Source organism: Lycorma delicatula, chromosome 11 (assembly GCF_047948215.1).
Source record: "Lycorma delicatula isolate Av1 chromosome 11, ASM4794821v1, whole genome shotgun sequence".
Classification (NCBI taxonomy): domain Eukaryota; kingdom Metazoa; phylum Arthropoda; class Insecta; order Hemiptera; family Fulgoridae; genus Lycorma; species Lycorma delicatula.
In genome coordinates, this window is record NC_134465.1 from 39,320,664 (window position 1) to 39,343,596 (window position 22,933).

At 29.4% G+C, this 22,933-nt stretch overlaps 1 protein-coding gene across 4 annotated transcripts; it reads left to right on the forward strand.

The window, feature by feature from the left end:
* Positions 1–85: 85 nt before the first annotated feature.
* Positions 86–22,723, forward strand: Mpv17 (Mitochondrial inner membrane protein MPV17). Of its 4 annotated transcripts, XM_075378164.1 has the most exons (5): positions 86–571; positions 7,027–7,168; positions 17,198–17,313; positions 19,055–19,276; positions 21,569–22,723. In XM_075378164.1, the coding sequence occupies exons 3-5, from the start codon at positions 17,206–17,208 to the stop codon at positions 21,761–21,763; spliced, it is 525 nt and encodes a 174-aa protein (XP_075234279.1). In that variant the 5' UTR covers positions 86–571; positions 7,027–7,168; positions 17,198–17,205; the 3' UTR covers positions 21,764–22,723. The 4 variants fall into 4 exon arrangements, with proteins under 4 accessions (XP_075234279.1, XP_075234277.1, XP_075234276.1 ...); XM_075378162.1 differs by lacking the exon at positions 7,027–7,168 and having other exon boundaries at positions 90–571; XM_075378161.1 differs by lacking the exons at positions 86–571; positions 7,027–7,168 and adding an exon at positions 14,264–14,395.
* The last annotated feature ends 210 nt before the right edge of the window (positions 22,724–22,933 follow it).

The window sequence follows — 22,933 nt, forward strand, 5'->3', positions numbered from 1 at the left end:
TGCTAATTTAAAAATTGTATAACACAATACACAAATAAAAATTGCAACTAGTAAATACCATCAATCAAAAAGCTAACCCTGCACTTTGGAATCAATTTATTATATAATTTCTCAAAGTTGAACATTATCACTTGTATTGTCAAATTAGTTGCAAACCATAGCTCTCTTAATCTGTGCGCAAACCATACTGTAAAGTTTTTCGAATCCTTTTACGGAATCTTGTTATAAAATTCTACGACTGTAATTTGTTACAGGTTATTACAAATTTGTGATGCAGCGTATTATTCGTAAATGTTAAACCTACTGAAGTTTGATTCATTAATTTTTTTTACACTTCGCTCTTAACCGTAAAATGAATATTATTAAAATGCGTACAGTGTTTACATTGTCTTTTAAGCGTCTTCATTGTAGATGTTAACATAATTTTACAACTAATATTTACATTTACCTGGTGTTGCAGTTTTAAATATAGAGGTTTTTAGATAGAAATTGAAATAATTAAACGTAAATATGAATTTTTACTTAAGATTAATGAATAAACGACCATTGCCGATGCAGATGCTCCAATCAGGTTAGTCGACTATAATCATTCTTAATTTTTACATTCGGTTATGGTTTTTAGAGTACATTAGTAGGACCGGGACAGTCATGACTGTTTTTAAATTTTAATTATGATTTTTAAACTCTTGACTTTAAATGTATTAATTTTAACTACTGATGATGGCTTCCAAGTAAGCCGAAAATCTAGAATACATATAAACATACTGGTAAGGTGTATTATATTAATTGTTAATTTTATTTTGTGCTCACGATGACAGCAGCCACGAACATTATTAAAACCTAATTAAGCAGTTAATTAAACCTAATTAATACAGTTAGTAACGCTTGTCTGTGAATAGAAAATCTAATTTAAAAATACAAAATTGTTAATTACTCATTTAAAATGTGTTAATTATCCTACCAAAAAGCTTAAAAGCCAATTAACCAGTTGTTTTTTCAGCGGAGTTTTCTATTGTTATGATATGTTCTATGAGTTAACTATTTCTATTGTTTCTATTACATTTCTAAAAAAAAAATTAGGAATCATTCTAGTGTCTAGTTAAATATGTTTAATATATATCACTTTTGTCAAATTTAATGTATTGTAAATTTCACATGAATCATATTGATGTTATGTATATTTATGTGTAACTTGTAAAATTTGTATGTTGTGGTTATAAGTATATGTACTGATTCTTTGATATGACTAGTAAAGATTGATTGTCTTTCCCTCTGAATCATGAGACCTTGCCGATGGTGAGGGGGCTTGAGTGCTCAGTGATACAGAGTAGCAGAACCAAAGGTGCAACTGTATCGGAGAAGTATCTGTTGAGAGACTAAGGAATGATTCCTGAAAGAGGGCAGCAGCTCTTTCAGTAGTTTTTTAGGTCGTAGGTCAGGATGATTTAAACAGCCATATCAGTATCACTCATTCTTCTGAATATTATATAGCTGAAAGCAATGGAAAACTACAGCTGCTTTTTTTCAAGAAAATGTAACTCTGTATTTTCATGTAACAAAGATGGAGGCGCCTTCCTTGGTAAAATATTCTGGAAGTAAACTAGTCCCCCGTTTGGATCCCTGGATGAGGACTACTAAGGAAAGAGTCACCAGAAAATTAAAAAAATAACATTCTACGAGTCGGAGCGTGGAATATTAAAAGCCTAAAAAAGGTTGGTAGGTTAGAAAATTTAAAGAGGGAAATGGATAGATTAAATATAGATGTAGTAGGAATTAGTGAGGTTCGGTAGGAAGAGGAAAATGACTTTTGGTCAGGTGATTAGAATTAACTCAGCTTCAAATAAAGGGCAGGCAGGAATAGGTTTCGTAATGAACAAGAAGATATTGAAGAGAGTAGAATATTTCAAAATGCTTAGTGATAGAATCATTGTAATAAGGATAAAATCAAAACCTAAGCCAACAATGATTGTTAATGTCTATACACGTACAAGCATCCTTGATGATTATGAGGTGAGTGTGTATATGAAGAAATTGACGAAGCAATTAAACACATAAAAGGAGATGAAAAATTAATAATAGTCGGAGATTGGAAAAAGCAAGGAAGGAAATATAGTTGGTGAATACGGGCAGTGCAAAAGGAATGAAAGAGGGGACCGACTTATAGAGTTTTGCACAAAGTATAATTTAGTAATTACCAACATCTATTAAAAATCATAATAGAAGAATATGCACATGGAAAAAGCCAGGTTATAATGCAAGGTATCAGATAGATTATATCTATCTGATATAATCAGATATCTATCTTTTAAGCAAAGATTTAGAAATCAACTTGTTAACTGCAAAACTTACCCTGGAGCAGATATTGATAGTGACCATAATTTAGTGATAATGAAATGTAGATTGGGGTTAAAAACCTGAAGAAAAGGTGTCAGATGAATATGTGAAATTTAGAGAAGCTTGAGAAAGATGCTTTAGAGGATGTTTTGAGGAAGAGAAGCTTTAGAGATTTTTGAGGAGGACATCGCAAGAGGTCTGAGTAAAAAAGATAAGGTAGAAAATGTAGAAGAAGAATAGGAGAATGTTTAAAAGAAATTCTTAAATCAATTGAAGTGAACTTAGGCAGAACAAGGAGAACTGGTAGTAAATCTTGGATATCAGAGGATATATGGCTGCTGTAGAAAATATAAGAATTCTAGTGATGAAGAAAGTAAACAGAACTATCGACAGTTAAGAAATACTATAAACAAGAAGTGCAAATTAGCAAAAAAAGAGTGGATTTAAGAAAAGTGCAAAAGTGGAAGGAGAAATGATCATTGGTAAAATAGAAGGAGCATATAGGAAAGTTAAGGAAAATTTTGTGGTACATAAATTAAAACCTAAAATAAATAATGTGCTAAACATGGTGCACCGATTTATAATACGAAAGGGAACGTTAATAGGTGGGTGGAATATATTGAGTTATAAAGAAGAAATGAATTAGAAAATAGTGTTATGGAGGAAGAAGAGGAAGTCGAAAAGGATGAAAGGGGAGAAACAATACTGAGATCTGAATTTTCTGATCTGAAAATTAGGACAAATAATTTTATTGCAAGATAAAACAGGCTGATGAGCAGATAGCAGCATTATTTTTCTAAGTTTCTAAATAGTAGAGCAGTGAGTCAAAGTAGTGTGTCACCTGATTGTTAGCCATAAGACAGAGTAGACAGATCTTGTTGCTCAAGGTGGAAGTTCAAAGCATGAATACTGACTAAAGGGCAATTCAGAAGTTAAATTTAACAACTAATCCTCTTAATTCTAACCCTATGACTACTTATGTGTGATCAGGGAGGGAAAGGAATTATTAAAAACGTAAAAATATTTCTGATTGAAAAACTGATTTGGCCTTTTTATTAAAATGTTTTTAGCATCATACCATGATATTTGCCGATACCTTCACGAACTTTATCTTTACAGAAGATGACCTATATTTATGTAAAATTTTCCATAAACTTCCACAAATCTTCTTGTTACTTATCTTGTGCTGTAGTTTTCTTTTTCTGAGTCATCAGTTTTATGATGCTGTAAGCCACTACTTTCTGTACTACACTTACCTTTCAACCTCAACGTTATTAATATATCTATCATAGTTCCTCAAGTGTTTTATATACTCTAGACTTTGCTTTCCTCAATCTATCCCTCGTCACCAAACTAAGTAAACCTGAATATCTTAATACATGGCTGAATGACCCAGTTAGTCTATAAAAAATTCTGTCACAAATTTCTATCCCCTTCTATTCATCTTAAGATTGCTTCATTTTGTATTAACACAACTAATTTTCAAACATCCTTCTTTATCATCACTTTCATAGGCCTCCTTTTTTCTTTTCAGTTTTTCTTATTGTTCATGTTTCATTACCGTAAGTCTAATACTATATTTCTTAAAACCAATAAATATGATACTTAAACTAACCTTACCTGCAGATTTCCCTTTCTTTGCTTGTGCTAATTGTGCTTTTGATTTCTGCATTACTTCTCCAATATTTTATATTTTAGTTTACCAAGTAAATAATAAAATTCTGTTACTTCTGGTATTTTATGTTAATAATTTAATCCTTCTTTCTGTCAGGTATCAGTATCTTTGATTTTTACTCTTAATCTCAACTACAGATAAATTCAGATTATTTCTTCTAATTCATCTCTGGTTTTTGTCAAAAGAGCGAGGTCATTAGTGAATTTTAATGTTTTTCCTTTCTGTCGTATTAAAAGTATAATTGAGAAAAAAATCCTTGGTAAAACATTTTAATCCCGTTTACTATCTTTATTGAATGATGTTTTCATCATCAGGCCAAAGTTGGAATACTTATTACAGTATAAACTTTTATATTGATTGAAACTTTAACTTTTTTGATTGACAGGTTTCAAGATGAGGCAAAAACTGTGTAGAAATAATGTTGAATATCTCTATGTAAAGGGTTTAATTACTAAAAAAAAATGTGGGTCCCATTTGACCCCTTGATAGACAGGTACCTCATACAACATTTTTAATAACCACTTTTTAAAAAGTTTCCATGTAATCTGAGATTAATACTGGACACAGATAGATTTTCAGTCCTGAAAATTAAAATTAAAATGAAAAAAAAAAATTATGTACCAGTTACACTCAGCCCCATTGTTACTGTGTTTTAAATATTTATTGTAGTAATTATTTACTTAAGTGAAATTCGTTCATTGCAAAGGTATTCATTCAAGGCTAAAAATAAAAATTATTTATGATGCCACTTTGTCCAATGGGGTTGAAAAAAATCAGGCCAAAGTTGGTGTGTTGTGTGCGCGCGTGCGTGTGTGTGTGTATAAGCTCCCCATTGCAGCTTTGCCCATGCTATATGGTTTTTCTTCACCCTCTTTCAAGGTCGAATTTCAAAAATCTAGAAATTGGTTTATTAACATGAAGATTAAACTCGTCAAAAATCAGGTTGATTTCTTCATTTGTTACCGAGAAATTAAAAAATAGAGATTCAAAAAAAAATTCAAAAATCTATTTTAATCCTTGAAACTAGGAATTTCAAAAATCTAGGAATTGCTTTTTAGATATTCACAAGAAAATTCACACACCAAAAATGAAGCTGATTTCTTCATTTATTATCGAAAAACTTAAAAAAATAGTAAATTTCATTGTTACTCCATTTTATCCCTTTAAACACAGTATTTCAAAACACCTTTCTTAGTGTGCAGTTATACTGTAAGACAAACATGTATAAAAACTTTTATTAATTTATCTTCAGTAGTTTTTGCTTGGTGTTGATTATGAATCGCTCACGATATGTTGTCTTCAATTTCAATAAGACCTCTACGGAAAAAAATCTTGGGAGCAGCTCGCTGCAAGAAAGGAGGATGAAAATTTAGTGGCTTGCCGCCTAGCAGCACGAATGTACCTTCCAAAACAGCACCCCATGAGCACCAACTTTGTTACCAGTTAATGGGTGATGATTGTTCTAGCCTCACACAAAGTGCTTGCATACCTCACCACTCTAACCTCATATACAGTCCCGACAGGAAGCCCATTATTGTTATACAACTTTTTTTTTCAGTTTATTTAATATAAATCTAATTCTATTATTTTTGTAATATTATTCTTTAAATTGATTTGAATCATTCAGTTCAAACCCGGCTCACACAGTGATAGAGACTCACAGTTCATTAAAGTTTCTGCTTCAAACCAGTAAATCCCCCCTACTTTATATATATTTTAGAGATGAAATATATTTAAAAAACCTCCTCAGTTATGCCAAGAAACATGGGTAAAAATTTGGTTGTGATTGATTGAGTACTTTTTTGTTTATTCCAAACAAAAACCCTCTTTCTCTTTATATAATAGTGTAGATGTAGATATAACCAAATATCTGTGCCAAATTTCAACTTTTATGATTGACAGGTTTTTAAAATATGAAAAAACTGTATGGCAAAAACTGTTAAGAAATGCTGTTGAATATCCCCTACCACTACATATGACTGATTTAACACTTTGGACTTTTAATAACTTAAGTAAATCATCGCACCAAAGCTTGATTTTCTAAGACCGCTTTGCTAAAAGTAAAAGACCGCTTTAATCAAAATACAAGCTAACACATTTGTACACATGTACAGATTTCTGGAAAATGTATGTACATTTTTATAATTTGTTTTGAAATTTCTATAACTTGTTTTATATTTTTTGAAATGTTTGACATTTGCAAAATCTTTGATACCCCAGATTTTGTCCAATTGCTATACTTTACCAAGATATGGTGCTACAGTAGCAATAGAGCTATAAGAGAAAAGTAATACCATAGTGCTTTTAAAAAACGACAAAAAAATACACACACATGCGTGCGTGCTTGCCCACTCACTCTCACAATCACTAGTTTATTACATTAGTGCAAAATTACAACAAAAAAAATAGTTTGATGTAGGTCATACTTTCCCTTGTCTTTTTTCTCTACTATGAAATTATATTCTCCCATTAATATTAACATATATCTCCTTTTAAATATTTGGTTAGATCATCTTTCTTCATATATCTTGTCTATCTCTTCATAAAATTTTGGTTAATTTAGAGTAACAGTATTGAATTTATAAGTTTTAGTTCGGTTATTTTGTTCATAAGTAATTTTGTAATTGAATCAAAAGAGAGTAGTCAAAATTAAAAATTGTTTTTTTTATTGTGGAATTTGGTTATACAACCCAAGCTTCATCAAACTGTGGAGAAAGGAATCATGTCTGCTTTGGAGTTAGGTTAGAAATGCCTTGTAATAAATTTAAAACCGAAGAAAAGGGTACAAAGTCACTGACTTGCTTCCATTCTCCTCAGTATAATAATTTTGTACTTTAATGTTGGCAAGACACTCTACCATTGTGAGCAGAAGTTAAACTACCCTATCAATTGCATGGCTGAGTATGTTTCTTTATTATGAGTATTTCAAAGGTTAATTGAATTTTTTTCCAATATTTATCATATTATTTTTATTCAGTTTATTAATATTGTTAAATTTTTTTACTATTCTTTACTAGTGCACTATTTTCATTTCTTACTTTACAAATTACAAAAATGGGAAAAATTAAAAAAATTCACAACAGAAAACTTCAAAATATGAGTGTAAAGGAAGCAATTTTTCATGGTTTATAGTACAAGAGTTGTTACACAGGTAAAGAGGTTAGTACTAATTACTGCAAAAGAGTGTAATTGTTATAATAAATGTTTCTTAAAACGTAATGTTGATTCACAAAATTTTATTTTTACTGAATTTTTAAATCTAAGTAGCAAAGATTCACAAGATCTACATTTACAGAGACTGATAGAAGCTATGAACGTTAAACAAAGACAACCCAGTAAAGGAGAAGATGATACAAAAAAACCGCTTCTTTTAAATATTTTTTGATTTATAATATAATAATGGAACAAAGATAAATGTTTGCTAAAAGCATTTATCAGTTTGCATGCTATATTAAAGAAACGTTTTTATAGATTTACTAAACTACTCTTAGCTTGGAAAACGCTTAGCTCTAAACTTGGAAAATAATATTTCTGAAGAAATTTTGAAAATTATTGGTTATCACATCCGTAGTTTTCCTACAAAAAAGTTGTTTTACACTGGCGAATAAATAGCACATCTAGATGTACGTTTAAATATATTACAAAAGCATGAATTATTTGTGAAAAAATCTCCTAAACATCAAATATGACTTTTATAGGAAATACTACTCTGAAAACTTTAATTTTCGATTTGGGCAACCACAGGTTGATGTGTGTAGCAAATGTGAGAAGTCAAAGTCTAAAATAAAAAGTTCAACTCTATGTGAAAGTGCTAAAAGAATCTTTCAGTGCTAAAAAAAGTGCTAAAAGATCTTTCAGTTAACAAGAAACAATCAAATAAGTTTTACAACTTGATAACTGAAGCAAAACAGAAATTTGCCACAAATGATGCTGTTGGAATATTGTGTTTTGACTATATGCAGTATTTGCTCCAAGCAATTTTACCTGTGCAAGAAATTTTCTATATGCGCTAGTTGTAAATATATTTTGTATTCATGATGTTAAGACTGACTGTTGTGTGATATACCTTTATTATTAATTTTTCCTTTTACCTTTTATATAATTTTCTGCCAACAGATGTTACATTGTTGTACCTGTTTGTTGACTTTTGCCTTGGTCAGAACAGGAGTCATATGTTATATAGATTTTATGCTGGTCTGGCAGCATCTGAGAGATTTCACAAAATAGACCCAAATTTCCTGAGTATGATCATTCATATCTCCCCTGTGATGGGGATTTTGATATTTTTCAAAAGAAAATTCAAATATCTGATCGAATTTGTGTTCGATAAGATTATACACAATGCAAAGAAAAATTTTGAAGTTGAAGATGTGGAAATTCAGATATTCTAGATTGTGACAATTGGTGGCTAGATTATTTTTAAAAAAAACCGTCAATTCTTTATAAATGAACTCAGTTGATATGCTATAGCAACCGAAACAAAGTTTGATGCCTGATCCTTATTCTTTTCTGAGGAAGAGAATTCAAACATTATATTCCAATTAATAGGAAGAAGTTTGAAGATATTAGAAAGTTAATAGTGTATGTGTAACATAAAAAAAGGCTGTTAAATTTTTTGAAGAATTATCAAACGAAATTAAATTACATTAGTATATTAGTCAAACACCTCTTCTTCACGTTAATTATTATTGCATTCTTGTATGCTAGTGTAACATTTTAGTAATATTCATTCAGTTTAAACGAGAAATTAAGTTTATTTACAAGCATAATACCAAACTATTTTATCACCAAAATGAGGAGAAAGGAGCTAAGCCAAAATTTAAAAAAATTTATTGGATCAAATCAAAAGTAAAAAAAGGTGCTACCTTAAATAATATTAACAGGACATATAAAAAGAGCACTACCAATTTTTGTGGTATTTTATCTTATAGTTTTATAGCAGAACATTTTTCATCCTCCTGAAAAATAGCAAAAACTAATAAGTCCCTTTCTCCTCAGACTCCTCAGTTAGTGTGAAGAATTAAGTTTGTGTTACAGTTGAATAATTTTTACCTTGTAATTTTTATACCTGTATTTTGTTTTCTAATTTTTTTTATTATAACAAGATTTTTATACATTCTTTGTTTAATGAGAATGTATTAATAAAAAATAATTTAAATTAGTTTTTTTATTATGGTATTAAAATGTAATGTTAAAATTAATGTCTGTTACTCTTATATATTATAGTGTTTGTTGATAGTAGTTGAAGTTAATTTATATAATTAATAATAATGTTTTGATTTTATCGTTTTTATTAATTCTGTGTTTATTTGTAAATATGGGTATTATTACTTGAAGTACACTGACTAATATTTTAAATTCTTTTTGGATTATTTATATATTACATTATATTAAATTATTATTTAATTTAAATACTATTAACTATAAACATGTAATACATTATCCCTTTAATAAATTATTACTTTCTTCTATTCTATTTGGTAGAAAGCTTTTTTATTTCATTGAGAACAACTTTAGTACAACTTTTTTCAACCACCCTGCATGTGCTTAAATCATCTTTAAAAATTATGTGTGCTGAACCTTCATTAATAAATATGCCTACCGATTATTAGGTGGTCAAATGTTAAGCTTTCAAGATAAAATTCCAAATTTTTCCAGTAACATTAACATTTCAGTTTGGTAATGGTATATTGTGATCACTTTCCACTAACATATCACCAATTTTTAAGCGGGCATATGAGTCTTTAGTCATGTAATCCCCTTAATGTTGTCACTGAATTTTACATATTGCTTATCTTAGATATTGCTGAGCTTTCAGTAAAATCTGAGAGTTATTCATCATGTTCTGACATATGTACAAATTAATATATATAATTAATCAATTTAACTTGATGATACATAAAGATTGCAACGCAGTCATTTATTCTAATGAGGCCAGAAAACTTAATCTTGTATATACAGCAAGATTAACTACAGCACTGTGCTAAATCCATCTCTTACTCCCTATGGGTCAGCTGATTTCTAGGAAAAAATAGTTCATATATTTTGTTAAATATATATATATATTTTTTTTTTCTATGATAAAAATAATTGCATTTGTTATGGTATGTTTTTAACGCAATTGCTAGATTTTTCTTTTAATTAAAGTTTTTGAATAGTTGCATGTAGCATTTTGTGCATGTACATTTTGAAAACGATTTTAAAGTCGCACTAATTTTCCTACACATACAAACATAATGTACCTGCTGTACAAACATATTACATAATACTATTATGCCAACTTTTCTAAGTTGAGAAAATTAGTAAAATGTTCTTACAGACAAGCAGAGATACATATTATTGTGTTACTCATGAATCTGAAAATGTGGTACAAATACTGTTGCTTTGCAAGTGACCTGACAACCTGCAAATGACATTTTTAATAGTATCAAGCATTCTATGAGATACTTATGTGGGAAATGAGATATAAAATTGGTTTTTGTTATCTTTCCACAAAGTTAAATATACTGCATATCAACATTTCAAGACCTTTCTTTTTCCTGTTTAGCCTCTGGTAATACTTACCTTTTCCTGTTTAGCCTTACAGATAATACTTCAGAGGATGATATGTATAAGTGTAAATGAAGTGTAGTCTTGTACAGTCTCAGTTTGACCATTCACCGGTATCCACGATCTAGTATTCAAATCCGTGTAAAAATAACCTACTTCACTAGGACTTGAATGCTGGAACACTCGACTTCAAAATCAGCTGATTTGGGAAGACGCGTTCACCACTAGACCAACCCGGTGGATTAACATTTCAAGATCGCCAAAATGACACCTTAACATTTTTCATAATTCCAACTCACTGTGTAGTGAATATCTCTTCAGATGAAGCAGCTCTAATTGGTGTCTCTTGTATCTTGGACATGCATCATAGTAATAATTTTCAGTCTATCACATCCATGCGTCTTACACGTGACAAAGATTAAAAGATTTCTATTATAATTAACATAAATTAATTTACTATTTTCTGTGTTGAATAGCACATATTCTGTCACTAATTAACAGGGGAATTCATTTGGTCACTGAAGCAGATATCAAACTTTTTAAAGAAAATTTGCAAGTTTTTTAAATAATTATAAAAAAAAATTTAACGTTCTCTAAAAAGGGCAGGTGGTCAGCTCACAACAGAGTTTACTGATGCCCTTTTGTATGATGGTAGGAGGGAGGGTGATCTTACTTTACATCTAAAATGGTAGCTTCCAACTTTTTTTCATTTAGGAGTAAAATTCATTTAAAGATTTTTGAGTGGTTCAAGTAGCTTATTTGTATATCAACAATCACTGCAGTGGTAGGAACCGATTGGTGAATATTCTAGATACAGGTTCGAGTCTCTGTGTTGTTTTTTGTTGTGATACAATCAAATTGTCAGTTACTAAACTATTGATTTGGTTTATATCAATTGGTAGTATAAGTGTTGTTAGCAAGAGAGCATCGATAGATAGTAAGTGCAGTGAAAAAAAAAAAAAACAATGAGAGGGAATGCATGCTGTATGAAAGCTCTTTTTTGTTGTATTAAATTATATTTAAAAAATAAACTGCTGGTCATCATTGTGTATTTATCTAAAGCACTTTACACCAGGTTATGGACCCAGACATATAACTGTGAACAAAGGTCATGAAAATTTTGTTGGATTGTTTTATGAGTGTACCACTTGGATAATAATATGAAATTGTAGCAGTTTATGAAGTTGAACGAAAATAACTGGAACGTTTGGAAAGTCCAGCTGAGGGTAGTATTGATAGCTAAAGATCTCTTTGAAGTTACCAATGGAGATATAAAGAAATCAGACGCTTTGAAAGCTGTGAAATTAAAAAAGGATGAAATTAAATAAGTTTAGTTTTAGTTGTTTTTCTTGAGGAAAGGTTGGCCATAAGAAGAATTAGTGTAAGAATTATTCAAATTCTATGAAAAATAAAAATTTTGTGTGTCATTTTTGTTGTATTAAAATATTGTTGGCTTCATCAAATGAAAGATTGGCATGAATTGGAGTTTCTGAGGTGAATTTGGATACAGAATGGTATACATATAGTGGAACATCTGAGAATATGTAACACGATCTAAGATGTTTGGAAAGTATGTATATGCAGCTTATTGAATTGAAACAAGTAAGAATAGTTGATGGTTGTTGAGTAATCACTGCAATCAGTATTGGTAATGTTTTCATTAAATCATACAATGGACAAAAGTTCATAAATGTAATGATGAAAAATGTGCTATATGTACCTGATTTAGGGATAAATCTTTTCTCACAGGACAAGGCTCTGGGCTATGGTTTTTGTTTGAAGTCTGTGAAGTAGTTTACAAAGAAGCAAATAAAGTATTTGCACTGGCTAAACAAGCAAATAAAGCTTTCCGTGTAATCTTTTGCTTAGATGACTACAATTTTGTAGACCAAGATGATTATTGTTTGGTTAATGATGCCTTAGTAAACTTAAATAAAAAATTTTTAATCTGGTGTTATGAAAATTTGGCACATCAAAATTTTAATCACGTGAAAAGTTTTTTGAATCAAAATTGTGTTATCAGTGAAAATAAAAAAGAAACCCTGTTCTGCGAAGCCTGTGTGCAGGGAAAACATCGTGACTCATTCAAAGGAAGTAATTCACAATCAACTGAAGTTGGAAACATAATTCCTGCTGATGTCTGTGGTCCTGTGGAACTTGACTCTTGTTATATGATTTTATTGACAGATTACTATTCACGTTATAGACATGTGTATATTTTAAAACATAAGCGTATGAAGTTCATGCGAAACTGTGTAAAAATCAAATGAGTCAGAAAATTAAAATCTTAAGAATAGATAATGAAAAGAAGTTTGTTAATCACAATGTGAGAAAATGTTTTGACTCTGTAAGAAATAGAACAACAGATTACTGTTCTTTATAATGCCAAACAGAATGGTCATGCTGAACAAGAAATCCATACAATCATTGAGGCAGCTAGAACAATGATCTCAGCAAAACAACTAAGCAAGTCATTTTGGGATAAAGCAACAAATACAACTGTTTATCTGATTAATAGAACTGGGATAAGTACAGTTAAATGTAAAACACTTTATGAATTATGGAATAATAAGCAAAGTTTTGATTTAAAAAAAAATTAAACATGTTTGGTACAGAATTGTGGGTGCATATGCCAAAAGAGAAGAGAAAGAAGCTTGATCTTAGAAGTAGAAAGTGAATCTTTGTAGGTTATGGCAAAAGTACAAAAGGATTGAGTGTTTATTTTCTAGATATGAATGCAGTAATGTTAGAAAGAGATGTTATTTTTCTTTCATCTAAACCGAATAATTTCTTGTTTTTTGATTGTAATGTCAACATGAAGAAAGAAGAACCTACATCAGAAGTTGAACACGTTGAAAACATAATTAAGGATGTGACTGCAGATGAAAGTTTAGAAGAAGTTCCCTGAATATGAATATAAAAAGTCCTGCTGATAGAAGACAGATTCGTCTTAGGGATCAGCTGTGCACCTCCAGTTAAATGTAATGATTATGAGACTGTCTTTGTTTGTGTGATGACATTGAAAACCAACATCATATGAAGAAGGTAAACAGTTAGTTTTTTCTAATCAGTGGTAGGATGCTATGGAGGTTAGTTAAAGTCAGTAGTTGAAAATGGTACGTGGGATGTTATTGATAAGTCAGAAATATGTGATATTGATAGCAAATGGGTTTATAGAATTAAACGAGATAATCAAGGAAGATAATTCAATTTAAATCTAGGTTAGTTGCCAAAGGGTTCATGCAGAAAGGTTCAATTTATGATGTTTATTCTCCTGTTGCCAAATTAAATATTTGCATTAGTTGCACGATAAACTGAAAGAAAGTGCATTTATGTGTTTACCTGAGAATTGCAATTTACAAAATGATAAAGTGTGCAAACTTAAGAAAGCAATTTATGGTTTAAAAAATTTTCTGAAATGCTGGTATGATAAATTTCATAAGTTCATGATATATCAGAATTTTCTAAGGTCAAATAATGATTATTGTTTGCAATTCAGATTATCTAATCTTTTAAAAATTTATGTTGATAAATTAATTATCTCAGGCTCAAATAAGCAAACAATTAATGTTTTTAAGAATGAATTGATAAGTAAGTTTAAAATTAAAGATATGGGTCAAATTTCAAATTATTTAGGTTTTAGTGTAGAACAAAGTTTAAAAGATGGCGTGATAGAGTTGAATCAACGTAATTATCTAGAAAATGTACTAAAACATTTCAGTATGTTTGATGGTAAAACTGTCTCTACTCCAATGGATAGTGATTTTGAGTATAACTATTTGCTGAGAGAAAAACTAGAAAATACTGAGATAGAAAATATGTGTCAAAAATTGATAGGTTGTATTATTTATGCAATGTTAGGCAGCCAACCAGATTTGTGTACAAATAATATTCTAAGCAGATACCAAAGTTGTGCTAATAATGATTTATTATTATGTCTAAAAAGTTTTAAATTACATTAAAGGAACTCTTGATTTGATTAGTTTATAGTAAAAATTTTATTATTGATATTGTCAATAATAATGATTATTAATGAAAAGTAAAGTCATTGTGTTTTGTTATTGGCATGTTATGTATGACAATAACATCATTGTTATTGTCATATCTAATGTGATATTGTTATTTGTAAGATTGTCATGTACTGTATTTATTATTTTTATTGTTGTATAAATTTTGATTAAGGCAGGGAATTGTGATACAATCGAAATGTCGATTATTAAACTATCTTTTTGGTTTATATTGATTGATAGTATAGTAGCTAGTGAGCATCAATAGTAAGCATAGTGCAAAAAAATAGGCCAACAATGAGAGAAAATACATGCTGTATGAGAGTTCTTTTTTGTTCTGTTAAATTATATTTAAAAAATAAACTGCTGGTCATCATTGCGTATTTAATTAAAGCTTTTTGAAATATTTTTAACTCTACACTAACATAGACAATTTTTATTTTAAAGCTGCTTACTAATAATATTTTATAATGATAATAATTTTATTATTATGTGGAATGAGTGTCTCCATTTTATTTTGTCCATTTTATTTATTATATAGATGACTTTTATTACATAAGATTTTATTATATACTAATAATATTATAAGAATCAGAAAACCGAATGAATTTAATGTGTTTTTAATTATTATTTTATTTGAATGTAACAATTATGAACCTAACAAACAAATTTTGTTTTATAACTTGAACAAATTTATTTTAATTTTCAACTTGCCTATTAACAATCTGAAAATATTTTAATTTCAATAGTATATTTCTTTTTTTTATAATTACCATTCTTTGGATTGTAATAGGCAAGATGGAAATTAAAATAAAGTTATTTATTCAAATTTTATTTGAATCTGTTTGTCTATTTACTAATATTTCATTCCTTGCATGACTCTGATTCCCACTTGTTCATAAAAATTTTTCAGTTAATGGTTGCTACATTAAAAAAAAAAAATATATAAAATTCATTTTTTTTTGTTTTCAGTCATTGACTGGTATGATGCAGCTCTCCAAGATTCCCTATCTAGTGCTAGTCGTTTCATTTCGGTATACCCCCTACATCCTACATCCCTAACAATTTGTTTTACAAATTCTAGATGTTACCTGCCTACACAATTTTTTCCTTTACCTGTCGCTCCAATATTAAAGCGACTATTCCGGGATGCCTTAATATGTGGCTTATAAGTCTCTCTTCTATTAGCTATATTTTTCCAAATGCTTCTTTCTTAATCTATTTGCCGCAACACCTCTTCATTTGTCACTTTATCCACCCATCTGATTTTTAACATTCTTCTGTAGCACCACATTTCAAAAGCTTCTAATCTTTTCTTCTCAGATACTCCAATCGTACAAGTTTCACTTCCATATAAAGCGACACTCCAAACATATACTTTCAAAAATCTTTTCCTGATTTTTAAATTAATTTTTGATGTAAACAAATTATATTTCCGACTGAAGGCTCGTTTTGCCTGTGCTATTCAGCATTTTATATCGCTCCTGCCTCGTCTATCTTTAGTAATTCTACTTCCCAAATAACAAAATTCTTCTACCTCCATAATCTTTTCTCCTCCTATTTTCACATTCAGTGGTCCATCTTTGTTATTTCTACTACATTTCATTACTTTCGTTTTGTTCTTGTTTATTTTTATGCGGTAGTTCTTGCGTAGGACTTCATCCATGCCGTTCATTGTTTCTTCTAAATCCTTTTTACTCTCAGCTAGAATTACTATATAATCAGCAAATCGTAGCATCTTTATCTTTTCACCTTGTACTGTTACTCCAAATCTAAGTTGTTGTTAACATTTACTGCTAGTTCTATGTAAAGATTAAAAAGTAATGGGGATAGGGAACATTCTTGTCGGACTCCCTTTCTTATTATGGCCTCTTTCTTCTGTTCTTATTATGGCCTCTTTCTTGCTGTTGCTGTTTGGTTTCTGTAAATGTTAGCAATTGTTCTTCTATCTCTGTATTTGAACACTAATTTTTTTTTAAATTGTGAACATTTTATTCCAGTCTACATTATTGAATTCCTTTTCTAGGTCTATAAATGTCTATAATTTATGTTGGTTTGTTAAAATAAAAATTCATATAATTTTTTTTTAAATTCTTATAAATGTTATAAGTACTAGTTAATAAAGTATCATCTGCATTAGTATCTGTAAGAAAAATTAAACAAAGGTCTAAATGTAAACAAAAGTAAAAGTTAGAAAAAAACATGACACAGACTCAGATTTTGAGACTGGAATGCTTGCTGCTGTCACTGTACAGATACAAGTAAGTTTGAACTGTTCAAAAATCTTTAACTGAAAATGGAGCTCAGTTGGAAACTGTTATTTTGGATTTAAAGTCGGGATCCCTTCCTACCACTCTGTTAAGGAGCATCAATAAACAATTATTGTAAGCTGATAACTTGCTCATTTAATATGTGAAGAGCATCATATCTTATAGATTCTTAGACTAAAGTTCTCATATTTTTAATACAGTTTAATTATTTGGATTTTCCTTATTAGTTTAGTAATTTTATGTTTAGTTTTGAATGTATGATTTTAGAATTAGTTTTATTTTGCATTTATTCTGTAATACATAATTATTCTTGTAATCTGGTGTAGATTAAACAACTGAAAAACAATTTTTTTGATTTGTAGGATTCTTAATGGGCACTGGTGATGTGATTGCACAGACGTGTGTAGAAAAAAAACATTTTGATAATATTAATTGGAGAAGAACGGGGAATTACTGCACGGTTGGGTTTTTATTTGTAGTAAGTTGATGGATTTTTATCATATTTTATGCGAATAAGTACTTTGCTGGTAGTTTAGCGGGTTAATATACTGTAAAATAACATTCTTTCAACTTCAACTTGTGGTATTATAATTAATTGATATTACCTTACCTTATAACCTTGTTGTTATTAGAATACCATATATGGGTATTCCCCTCCTGTTACAGAAACTGTTTAATGAGTAATGTTATTATCGATTCAAATTGGAATGATCCATAAAATGTATTTTATGGACTCTTTGCAGGCCACTGTTTTGTCTCAGGAGTGTAGTGGTCGATCCATGTTTCATCTACAGTTATGAATTGACGCAGAAAATCTGACTCATTTTGCTTAAACTACTCCAGCAGGGGCTTGGAAATGTTTATTCGAATGCGTTTTTGGTCCAAAGTGAGCAAACGCAACACCCAATGCATGGATAACTTACACATATCCAATTCTTCAGTTAATATATGACAAACACGTTTTTTCGATATGCCCATAGCTTCTGCTACTTCTCAAATCTTAATTCAGGTCGGTCGTCCAGTACCATTTGGTGAATTTTTTTGATGATATCGGTGGTGGTTGCAGTTTTGGGCCGTTCCAAACGCTTATCGTCAACCAAGCTGGTACGACCTTTTTTAAATTCAGCTGCTCATCTTTTCTTGGTGGCAAATGATGGGACTTAGTCCACATAAATAGCGTCCAACTCGATTGTAATTTGCGTAGGCATATTGCCTTTCAAATGAAAGTACTTAATGACAGCACAATATTCAGTTTTTTCCATTTTCACAAAAACACTCTTAATGACTTACTCAAACGATTATTAAACAACAACTAAGCGTCCTTTTAGTGAGTACCTTTCAACGCATGTTCGATTACATTCCCCAACTTTTGTTGACGAGTGCTGTCATCTTCATGTCAAAACGTTTCAGACAACCCGTGTATGTTAACTAGACATAGATTCTGCACGTACAGGTTCTGCACTTCTCTGTTAGTTTCAGATTTCTACCAGTCATAAATATACAAAGTTTTGCCAATTATTAAGTAAAATGTATTTTGAAACGTAATGTATTTTCCTGATTTACATATACACCATAATGACTAACTTTACAATGACCCCCTAACAAAATAATTATAAATGATAATAAGGTTACATTATATTCGGTTCAGCAGCCATTAACCCAAAAAAAAACTAGCATGTAAGTTGTTTAAATGAAAATCATTTTTTTCTATTCAATCACAGCCTGCATACTACCTGTTACAGTCATTATACATTATATCTGACAGATAGAGAGCTTAGGAGAGAATACAAAATATCCTTGGAATGCAGTACAGACACTACAGTGTCAATCATACAGAGAACTTTGGTGATCCTGATATGGGTACGCATACTCAAAGGATTGAGTCACTTGGACTGGTCCAAAACATAGGAACAATTGAGAGTGTGGGACAAGCAAGTCAATGATAAATTCCTGTTAATGCAAATTTACATGGAGAACTCATCACAAAAGTGTGAATCTGCATAAGCAAATGCTATAAGATATAGATAGTGGTGTATATTAACAGGCGAGCAGTATGTTTAATTACGGCATTAATAATAGTTTTATAATTCAAAAAAGACTAGGATTTTTTCAAATAAATTGAAACTTTTAAAGATTGAAAGACAAGCTTTCTCTTTTATGTTATGTAACCGACTGTTGTATACTTTAAATCTCAGTTAATGTAAGTGTTATGCTTTCAGGGACCTGTGCTTTCAAAATGGTACGGTGCATTAGAAAGGATGTTTGGTAAAAATGGTATAAAAACTACATTAAAAAAGATTGCTGTGGATCAAACATTATTTGCACCATGTTTTATACCAGTTATAATGTCTTCCATTGCATTTACTGAAGGAAAATCTGTAGAAGATATTAAATGGAAATTACAGAGTGAATATTTTAATGTACTGTTCACTAATTATAAGGTAAGTTGTAGATTTTCTTAATATAAATCTATAATAAATAAAATAAATTAAAATGTAGTAATATATTAAGGTTTCTCTCAAAAGTAAGTGTACTGATTATCCTACTTACGATATGGCAACATAGGACACCTTTGACATCTTGGTGTTTTGGTAGTGATCTAGCTGCATATATACATACTTGTTTCAACTTGATTAAGTCATGAGCTGCTGTTGCCTTTGTACAATTGTTTAATAACTCTGTTAAGAACTAGCTGGAAATTTATCAGAATTTCTGAAAATACTCAAAATTTAGCATTTTTAGAAAACATAAAACTTTTACATTATAAAACAAGAGATAAATTATGGTTTTTGATTTAATATGATCTCATGTCAAAGTGAGGAATAGCACGTGAAAAGTTCTCCCTACCTAAAGAAATCATGCGTTTGGAGCTCCATAATGTAAACAAATGATGTATCATTTTATTTGACTGCCGTGATATTGTAATAAAGAATTTGTACATCTAGGATAGTCTTCTACAAAGGTAACTTGGAACCTACCAGGTTGGTCTGGTGGTGAATGCATCTTCCCAAATCAGCTGATTTCAAAGTCGAGAGTTCCAGCGTTCAAGTCCTAGTAAAGTCAGTTATTTTTACAGATTTGAATACTAGATTGTGGATACCGGTGGTGTTCTTTGGTGGTTGGGTTTCAACACGTCTCAGGAATGACCTCATGAACTGAGACTGTACAAGACTACACTTCATTTACATTCATACACATCATCTTCATTCATTCTCTGAAGTATTATCTGAACGGTAGTTACCGAAGGCTAAACAGGAAAAAGAAAAGAAAGGTATCTTGGAATTATTACCTGGAGAGATAAAAAGGGGCATTGCAGACTATTAGATGCTGCATCAAGATAATACATCAACAGATCAGCTTACACTACAGTGTCAGTTCTATAACTTTGGGCAAAGAAAAATATTCCACATCCTTCCTAAAGCACAGTTCTTATTATTTGGCACCTAAAAGAATGAATTATGTTGGTCGATATTTAGAAAATTTAAAAATGTTGACTTATCCATTCATTTATATTTATGTATGTTCAATCTGTGATTAAAAGAATATCTTGTAACAAAAAAAAATAAAAAATAACACAACATCCACCTCTGTCAAACTGAACAAAGAAACTGTTTTCTTGTATCTAATGCAGTAAATAAATAAATCTATTCTGTTCAGTATATAATAATGAGTTGTACAGATCATATCACTGTAAGAAAAAATAAAAAATAATAATAAAAAAAATAAAGAGAAAAATCATAATTATTAAAACTTAAATTTTAAGATAAAAAATAATCATGATTAAAGTCTTAGTAGCTATTTAAAATATAAGCACAAAATAATTTTATTAAAGTAAATACATGAAGATACAAAATAAAAAAGATAACTACAAATTAATTAACAATACAGAAGACATAATTTGAGATTATTTTGATCGTATACACATGTTGAAATAGCATGCAGAAAGATTAGTTTTTTACAGTTTTTAATTAGTATATCTAAAAATTTTACAGATATTTCTAAGAAATTTTTTAACTATATTTTAAATAAATTGGTAGAAAGATTTTTTGAACGGATTTGGTAATTTATTTATAATGGCAATTGAAACATAATAATGTCCTTTCTCGTAAGCCAAAGTAATGTGTAGAGTTTAAAAAAACAGTTCCATTTGATCGTTTGATAAAGTGGATATTATTTTTTTATAGTGTCTATTCTTTTAGAAAATTACACGTTCATAAATTTAAAGACATGGATATGTTAATATATTTAATTTTCTAGTCATACTTGTGGGTAAAAAAAAAAAGAAAAAATTGTTTGAAAGCAATCTGTAAACTACTGTGAATAACAATTTAATCCGGGTCTTAAAAATGAATTTAAAAAAATTACTTGCTTATAATTTTTAATTAAATAAAAAAGTTAGTGAAATGAGCTATACATACATTATAACAGGAATGTGAAGAGTGGACTGTAATTCTGATGCTATTATAATAAAATTCACAAATATGAATGAAGATTAACTAATAACACTTATTGGATTAAAGCATAATAAATATTATCTATCACTGGCATCAGCGCACTAAAAGTATAGTAATAGTGAGTTGCAAGGAAAAAACAAATCTCCACAGTTAGTTTATAAGCTAATCTTTAAGTTAATAATAAATCAGCATAAAATTTGAAAGATGTTATTAAAAAATTTAGTTGATATCAATTTATTATTTTATTCATGACAACTGTTGTATACTTTCTTGTTACAGATTTGGCCTTTCATTCAGCTTTTAAATTTCTATTTTGTTCCATTAAATTACAGAGTAATATTTGTACAATTTGTAGCTGTAGGTTGGAATACTTATTTATCATGGAAGATTAGTTCACAGAAAACAGTAGCAGATAATTCTCAGTTAAATGAGTCAAATAAAATGAAGGATGTTCAACTACTTAAAATTGATTAGAATTTTGAACTGTTTTACTTTAAACTGAAATAAAGAGCTTATACACTATATATATATATATATATATATATATATATATATAAATTAACTATTATAAAAACTTATTAACTATTATAAAAATTAATTATTTATATATATATATATTTAAATTGTTATGTACAGTAAAGTTTGACGATAAGTATCTTGTAATTGAACTGTTAAAATTTTGTTCTTGCTGATATTCTTTCATGCACTTTATTTGAGAGGTTTTTCAAATGAATTCAGAGAAGAGCCTGTTTCTATCTTCTTATGTGATGTTTGCATCTGCAGCACGGAGATGAAAGAACTGTTTGTTTTATTTCATATTCACTGTTGTATAAATTAAAAGCCATGAAGAGTGGATATTATAGAAATTTTAAAAATAATGTACTATTTTGTAACAGGAAGCTTTTGAGACCAGCTTCATGTCATGTATTAAAATAAATTGATCTTTGGTGTGTAAAAAGTATCTGTTCCAGTGTATTTATGTAATAGTAAATTTAACAAAAAATTAAAGTAATCTGTTAGAAATCATAAATTTGATTTTATACAGAATTTGTAATGAAGCCAACTGTTTTATATCTGTATCAGTTGTAATTGCAGATATTTTAAGTTTTCATAAAAAAGTAGAACTAAATTTATAAAATTTACTGAAAATTTAAACTGTCTGGTTATAAATTTTATGAGTTATATAATCTATCAGAGTGAGGTCTTAAATCAAAGTTTTAAAAATAAATCCTTTTATCAGTTTATCTAAAAATGAGAACTGTCGAATGAAATGTTTGAAAAAATCAACAAATTCTAAATTTAGCCGGATAAATTTTTATATTATATGAAAATCTGATTGTCTACTTCCAAGATATTTTATATTATCCTGCTTGTGTAATATATGATGTATGCATATGAGTGAAATTTAATAAAAGTTATATTTTCACTTTTTAATGTATTTATTTAATTTTTTTTATCTATAAAATAAGAAACATTTTATTGGAATCATTTTGTTTTGCACCTGTTATTTTATTATAGTACAGGCAATTTGTCATCAAAATAGGTTGTATTTGAAATTCCTTACCCTATCGATTGATCTTTTGTCCATGCATTAGGGGTGATGAGGGAAGCTTAACTCCAGATTTGTAACATCCCCCTCCAATA